Source organism: Mastigoproctus giganteus, chromosome 12 (assembly GCF_048544385.1).
Source record: "Mastigoproctus giganteus isolate SK-2022 chromosome 12, ASM4854438v1, whole genome shotgun sequence".
In the NCBI taxonomy this organism is placed as follows: Eukaryota; Metazoa; Arthropoda; class Arachnida; order Uropygi; family Thelyphonidae; genus Mastigoproctus; species Mastigoproctus giganteus.
Window position 1 is genome coordinate 127581864 of NC_143586.1, and position 8469 is coordinate 127590332.

General features: G+C 37.7%; 1 protein-coding gene across 1 annotated transcript in view; it reads right to left on the bottom strand.

Moving 5' to 3' along the window:
- Positions 1-4764, bottom strand: part of LOC150077409 (fatty acyl-CoA reductase 1-like) — a 119841-nt gene extending 115077 nt beyond the window's left edge. The window contains exon 1 of the mRNA XM_090385892.1: positions 4654-4764. Within this exon, the coding sequence (XP_090242018.1) occupies positions 4654-4764 (111 nt within the window). The remainder of the gene's footprint in view (positions 1-4653) is intronic.
- Positions 4765-8469: the final 3705 nt, after the last annotated feature.

An 8469-nucleotide genomic window follows, 5' to 3' on the forward strand; every position in this document is an offset into this window, starting at 1 on the left:
ACTTATTGTGGAAGCTACTAGGCTTTACATACCAACTAAGAAATACTGTTCAAGGTTTAGGCCTAAATGGTTGTCAGATGAACTAATGAGACATGTGGCAGAGAAGAAAAATGCATGGGATACATATAAATTAATGGGTGACATGGAAGCCTATGATAGATACAAGTTGATCTGTAACCAAGTTACAAAGGAGGTTAGGCAGGCGAAGGCAGATTACGAGAGATCCTTGGCAAGGGATGCGAAGAAAAACAGCAAAGAGTTCTTTACTTATGTAAACTCTAGAAGGAAGGGGATGAATCAGATTGGTCCACTTGAGATCGATGGGTCAACTGTTGATGACCCTGCTCGGGTAGCTAACAAACTAAATGAATATTTTGCATCGACATTCACACATGAGGAGTTATTCAGCGAGGGGAATGCCAGAGGTGTATTCAACTCTAGCAGTAAGCTAGAGAATCTTGTAATAACTGAGAGCAAAGTGGAGGAGAAAATGTTGAAGATAAACACAAGAAAGGCACCTGGGGTGGATGGGATCTATCCAGTTATATTAAAGGAGGCAGCAAAGGAGGTAAGCAAACCCTTAGCCATAATTATGAGAGCTTCCTTGGACTCAGGGGAGGTACCCATTGACTGGAGATGTGCAAATGTGACCCCAATTCACAAAGGGGGATCAAAGGCTGACACAAGTAATTATAGACCTGTGAGTTTAACTTCTGTTCCCGGAAAATTAATGGAGGTACTGGTGAAAGAAGCACTGCAGGATCATCTAGACAAGACTTCAGTTATAGCTAGGACACAGCATGGTTTTGTTAAGGGGAAGTCTTGCCTGACCAATTTGATTGGATACTATGATGCAGTCACAAAAGAACTGGATGCAGGGAATAACTTTGATATTATATACTTGGATCTTAGAAAGGCTTTTGATACTGTTGCACATGGAAGACTGCTGCACAAATTGGAGCAGTGTGGCATTGGAGGCAAGTTGCTGCTATGGATAAAGGGGTGGTTGAGGGGGAGAAGACAGAGAGTGGTAATCAATGGACACTGCTCATCGTGGACTAATGTTATTAGTGGAGTCCCTCAGGGTTCAGTATTGGGGCCTTTATTGTTTTCTGTATTTATAAATGATATTGATGATGGTATATCAGGCTTAATGTCCAAGTTTGCAGACGATACGAAGGTTGGCAGGGTTGTCAAGGACACTACTGACACTATGCTGCTGCAACAGGATTTGGAAAGGTTGAGCAGATGGGCTTCGAGGTGGCAAATGAAGTTTAACATTGACAAATGTAAAGTACTACATATGGGAAACAGCAACCCCAGAGCAACGTATCAACTCTGTGGTACTACACTGACAGTGGTAGAGAATGAAAGGGACCTGGGGGTGGTGGTGCAGGCAGATATGAAGTTCTCTGAGCAGTGCAGACGAGCTGCAAGAGTAGCTCATGGTGTATTGTCAATGATATATAGGAATTTTTCTAGCAGGGATAAGGAGGTGATTATTCCCTTGTATAAGGCAATGGTCAGGCCACACCTAGAGTACTGTATACAGGCCTGGAGGCCTCATTTCAGGAAGGATGTAGAGCTGCTGGAACGAGTACAGAGAAGGGCAACTAGATTGGTGAATGGGACAAAGGGGTTCTCTTACGAAGAAAGGCTTAAGTTTTGCAAATTACAGTGTCTGGAAACTAGGTACCAGCGGGGTGATCTGATAGAGGTGTACAAAGCCTTGAATGGTTTGAGCATGCTCAATGCTGATGGGATTCTTCCTCTAGCTCAGAAAAATCACCTGAGAGGGCATAAATTCAAATTGAGGAAAGACAGATGTAGGATAGATGTGCGGAAATTTGCCTTTAGCCAGCGGGTGGTTGGTGGGTGGAACAGACTTCCATCCCTTGTCGTGGAAGTTGATAGCCTAAATAAGTTTAAGGCTCAGCTGGACAGGTATTTTGAACGAACAGAGGGGTGAAGTGGAAGTGGGTTTTTTTTTTTTTTTTTTTTGGCTGATGCTGCATAAGCTTGCTTTCTTGCATCAAATGCCTCTACTAATGCTAATGCTAATGCTAAATGCTAATCCCCGTTTCCTTGACAAGTCACAAACAACAGCTGCTTCCTGTAAATATGTGCCTTCTGCCATGAAGGAATTTGTTGTGTATCATGTTATGTACAACAGTAGTCTCCAGCATTGAGCTAGGCAACTGAGTGCTTGATGGATTTCTCTTTTTAATATCTCCGAAGGCATCAACTCTGTTCCTCGAGTTCTCACATAAGCCTATTATAACAAACACTGAATTGGAGTTTAAGCTGCTCACACTCTGAACAGTGAAAGCACTCAAAGAAATCCCCTTGGCCATATCATATCTCACTACAGATAACCCAGCAAAAAAGACAGCAAGAAGCACAAGTATAACAAGAAGCATACTTAGCTTTAATTCACAAGAGAACCACCACAGGCAGTTCTCTCCTGAACCAAAGTATTCTGCTGCTTTGAATAAAGAGCAACCCTTTATTCTGTTCACTAACCTTGTTGCCCTTCTCTGTACTCGTTCCAACAGCTCTACATCCTTCTTAAAATGAGGCCTCCAGACCTGTATACAGTACTCAAGGTGTGGCCTGAGCATTGCCTTATACAAGGGGATAATCACCTCCTTATCCCTGCTAGAAAAATTCCCATATACCATTGGCAAGACACCATTAGCTACTCTTGCAGACCGTCTGCACGGCTCAGAACACTTCATATCTGCCTGCACAGTTATCCCCAGGTCCTTTTCATTCTCTACCACTGTCAGTGTGGTACCACAGAGTTGATATGTTACTCTGGGATTACTGCTTCCCATATGTAGTACTTTACATTTGTCAATATTAAACTTCATTTGCCACCTCTCAGCCCATCTGTTCAACTTTTCTAGATCCTGTTGCAGCAATGTACTGTCATTATTATCATTAACAACCCTGCCAACCTTCGTATTGTCTGCAAACTTGGACATTAAGCCTGAATATCATTTATAAATATAGAAAACAACAATGGACCCAACACTGAACCCTGAGGGACTCCACTAATAACATTAGTCCACGAAGAGCAGTGTCCATTGATTACCACTCTCTGTCTTCTCGCACTCAACCATCCCTTTATCCACAGCAGAAATTTGCCTCCAATGCCACACTTCTCCAATTTGTGCAGCAGTACCAAAGGTCTTTCTAAGATCCAAATATATGATATCAAAGTTATTCTTTGCATCTAGTTCCTTTGTGACTACATCATAGTATCCAATCAAATTAGTCAGACAAGACTTCCCCCTTAACAAACCCATGCTGTGTCTGAGCTATAACTGAAATCTTGTCTAGATGATCCTGCAATGGCTCTTTAACCAGTGCCTCCATTAATATCCCTGGAACAGAAGTTAAACTAACAGGTCTGTAATTACCTGTGTCTCCCTTTGATCATCCTTTGTGGATTGGGGTCATATTTGCACATCTCCAGTCCATGGGTACCTCTCGAGTCCAGGGAAGCTCTCATAATTATGGCTAAGGGTTTGCTTACTTCCTTTGCCACCTCCTTTAATATAACTGGATAGATTCCATCCACCCCAGGTGCCTTTCTTATGTTTATCTTCAACAATTTCTCCTCCACTTTACTCTCAGTTATTACAAGATTATCTAGCTTACTGCCAGAGTTGAATACATCCTTCTTAAAAGTGTATACTAAAAATTTTGATTCTATGTATATATAAAAAACAAAGGTGTCAATGCTTTGGATACTGCAGCTATTGGCAGGTTAGAAAATTCTTCTTTGGTTAGAAAATAATTGCTGCTCATTTTGCTTGGTTACATAATTCTATCACCAAACTTGAAACATGGAGGCTTTCTCTGAGCAGTGAAATTGAAGTATGGAAAAGTTCAGTTAGAAATTTCAATCGTCCCAGAAGATACAGAAGCAAAAATAAGAATAAATTTTATAGTCTCTTAAGAAAAGAACTCCAGATTACATATTAACAAAAAAAAAAAGAAAAAAAAGATGACTTTGTTAATGCAGATGAACAGGAACTTTCATTTCAAGCAAAGGCTTTGAAGGTACACACTGTTAAATTCAATCCAGTAATTTCTGTCAATGTGGAAAGAGTTTTCGCTGCTTTTGAAATGATTTTGGATAATAAATGCATCACAGATTTACAATGAATCACATTGAAAAATATATTGCTGTTCACTGAATAAAAGTTATTCCCCAAGTGAGCTGTAAAATGTTTCTTACTCTAAAACTTTTCTTTAAATATTTTTTTACCTTTAAATGCAGAATACAAAGAAATTGTAATTCAGTTAATTGGGATAAATTGATAATAAATATGAAACAGTTTTATTGCATATAACAGTGTCGAAATATTCAATATGTCTTTTATTGAATATTTGGATTGATGTTTTGTGCATATTATCCAATATCCAGTAATAACCAAGAGAGATCAAATTTCTCTGATTATGAAAACGATTAATCAGCAGTTATTAGAATGTCAGTTTATATTAGCAGAAATGCAGTAACTTCACAGATATGGGTTCCATTTCATCGGAATTCTTCATATATTCATATAAGCTATTGCATTACTATTCTTGCAAAACAGGGAGAAAAAAAGAACAACATTATTTTTTTTAAAATCTACTTACCCTGCCAACAAATCCTGAAGCACCTGTAAGAAGAACTGATCGGCCACTGAAAAATTCTCCAATACGAGAAGGGATTTTTTGCTCATTATTTTCAATTTTAATTGATGCCATTGCAAGGTAACAATGTACTGAAAAAAAAAAAAAAAAAAAAAAAAAAGAACGTATCAATCTGAAAGAACAGGTATGATTAATCACCACATTAATCATACCTACTAAAAGCATTTGAATACCATCACATTTAGGGTAAATAAAATTTTAATGAACAAATTAATAAGCAATAGGCATATCTCTGATCTCAATGACAGCATTAAGTGACTGCCGATGGCCTGTAACATGCATTTTTGTTACTTCCTTTAAAAAAAAATTGCAGTTTCTGCCATATTGTTATATACATATATATATATAATCTTTACATATATAATCTATACAAAAGTGGTATATACAATACACCCTTGACAGCAGTAATGCCAGGGGGTTTACAATGTCTGGTAGACAATAGCCTTGGGAAGATGCCCTCCACCAAAGGCTATTGTCCCAAGGTCAGATGTCATGTGACATCTGCCTGTAAGCTCCTGGGGAGGAGAAGAGTGGGAAATCAGTGAGTAAGTCACCAATCACTGCTTTCTCCTCTACTCTCCTCACTAAATTTGGAAGGGGTACCCATCTCTAAATTTTAACCCCCTTTTCTTTTCATTCATATTGGTTGATTTTGGACTGCAAATATGTATAATAAATAATGCAGGACAGTCCCGGATTTCAGTCGTTTTCCTTGCACTTCAAAATGTTGCGGATTGGACCTGTAGCCTCCATACTTAATGGCAAACATTTTTATTATTATTAATATTAGCTATATGGTGCAAGGAAGCCTGAGACTGCACCAGCCAAAAAAAAAAAAAATTCCCGAGTTACCCTGAGAGAGAGAGAGAGAGAGAGAGAGAGACAAAAGTAGAAGGGAATCACCAAGAAGGAGAAGAATGATGATATCCAGCTTCAGGACACTGGGTGTGCCAAATCCATACAAGATGTGAGTCCCTGGGGTTACATAATGCAAATCATTTGCATTATGTTTGCCGGGAACCAATGGTACAACGGAAAGAGTTTTTTCGATAGCAAATAAGTTGTGGACGTCAAACAAAAACACAGCTGACTGTAGAAACGCTGAAAGAAATACTACAAGTTAAGTGCAATTTTGCAAATTCTTGTGAAGAATTTTATGAAGAAAAAGCAAATAATGAAGAATTATTAAGAAAAATTCATTCAGCAGAAAAATATATTTTATTGTATTATTTAATTTCTCTTGTTTTTATTGTTAAAAGAAGTATGCATTTTTATTATTATTATTTCACAGAAAAAACATAACCTTTTATCACTAAACAAAAATGAAAATCGATTAAAAACATGACCCTCTAATAAGTGTTTTTTTTTTTTCCCCTTCTAATTACAATTAATTTTTTTTCAGTCTTCATGCAACCTTCTGTTTGTTATGCAGCGTAACATGAGGGTACACCAGCATGCAACAGTAGATACTTTAACTCCTGTAAGGTCCATGGTTGAGATGGTGCAGATTGTAGTTGCTGTTTCAACACAAACCACAGATGCTTGATGGGATTGATGTCTGGGGGATTTGGAGGCCAGGGAAATACCTGGAAGCACGGTTCCCTCTAAGCTGCACACATGTGTGGCTGCACACTGATTTCTATGAAGTTGCACAGGTGCTTTTCCTTCCCACACACAGCTGGCATATTAGATGGCGACAGGAGTATTAGTGGAAGAATGGATATAGGAAGGGAGGATAGCTCGTGCCATAAGATTCGCTATTAGCATTAGCATTAGTAGAGGCATATGATGCAAGAAAGCAAGCTTATGCAGCAGCAGCCAAAAAAAAAAAAAAAAAACCACTTCCACTTCACTCCTCCGTTCATTCGAAATACCTGTCCAGCTGAGCCTTAAATTTATTTAGGCTATCAATTTCCACGACAAGGGATGGAAGTCTGTTCCATCAACCAACTACCTGCTGGCTAAATGCAAATTTCTGCAGGTCTATCCTAAATCTGTCTTTCCTCAATTTGAATTTATGCCCTCTCAGGTGATTATTCTGAGCAAGAGAAAGAATCTCATCAGCATTGAGCATGCTCAAACCATTCAAGGCTTTATACACCTCTATCAGATCACCTCGCTGGTGCCTAGTCTCCAGACACTGTAATTTGCAAAACTTAAGCCTTTCTTCGTAAGAGTACCCCTTTGTTCCATTCACTAATCTTGTTGCCCTTCTCTATACTCGTTCCAGCAGCTCTACATCCTTCTTGAAATGAGGCCTCCAGACCTGTATACAGTACTCAAGGTGTGGCCTGACCATTGCCTTATACAAGGGAATAATCACCTCCTTATCCCTACTAGAAAAATTCCTGTATATCATTGACAAGACACCATGAGCTACTCTTGCAGCCCATCTGCACTGTTCAGAGAACTTCATATCTGCCTGCACAATTACCCCCAGGTCCTTTTCATTCTCTACCACTGTCAGTGTAGTACCACAGAGTTGATACGTTGCTCTGGGGTTGCTGTTTCCCATATGCAGTACTTTACATTTGTCAATGTTAAACTTCATTTGCCACCTCTCAGCCCATCTGCTCAACCTTTCCAGATCCTGTTGCAGCAGCATAGTGTCAGTAGTGTCCTTGACAACCCTGCCAACCTTTGTATTGTCTGCAAACTTGGACATTAAGCTTGATATACCATATCAATATCATTTATAAATACAGAAAATAATGAGGGACCCAACACTGAACCCTGAGGGACTACACTAATAGCATTAGTCCACGATGAGCAGTGTCCACTGATTACAACTCTCTGTCTTCTCCCCCTCGACCACCCAATGCATGACATGTTCCCACATCTTTTATTTACAAACATGGTGCATTGCAAATACATAGTGCATAGTGAAAAGTTGTGTTGATTTTTATTTACATGAAAAAAATTATTACATTACGAATATATAAAGGACTGTAGTGGTTGTAGTTTATATTGTATGTTTTTAAGGTAAGTTTATTGTTATAAAAATAATATAAATACCATATAATAGGGAAGGTCAGCATTTTTACATTCGGTGCACTCAACCACACACATACACACTGTGTGGGGGTAGAGTGTATAAGGAATGTATTATGATGGTGAAAATTTTTGAAGTCGAGTTTTTTACATATTATTTTTATTTTATTTTTTATTATTATTATTAGCAATATGGTGCAAGAAAGTCTGAGGCTTATGCTGCACCAACCAAAAAAAATAAAAATTTTCTGAATTACCCCTAGAGAGAGAATGTAGAAGGGAATCACCAAGAAAAAGAAGAATGATGATATCCGCTCAGGACCCTGGGTGTGCCAAGCCCATACTCACCAGTTGTGAGCCTATTAATTTTTACTAATTAATACGTAAAAAGTAAAAATATGTGGGCGAATCTACTGATCAGGATATTGTTTTTATGTAAAACAAAAAATGTTTAGTATTAATTAATATTTTATTAAAGAAGGTAAAATATGAAAATTAAACTTTTTTTTAAATCTTTATAAAATATTTTAATAATGGATTAAAAATTAATGGTTTTTCCTAATATTTCATAATAACTTCATTTACAAAATACAGAGAATTAATAAAATTCTTTAATTTTAAATTTTTTCAGATAAAAAATGTGAAGAATAGCATTAGCATTTTTAGCATTAGTAGAGGCATTTGATGCAAGAAAGCAAGCTTATGCAGCATCAGCCAAAAAAAAAATAAAATAAATAAAATAAAATAAAAATACATAAATAAATAATA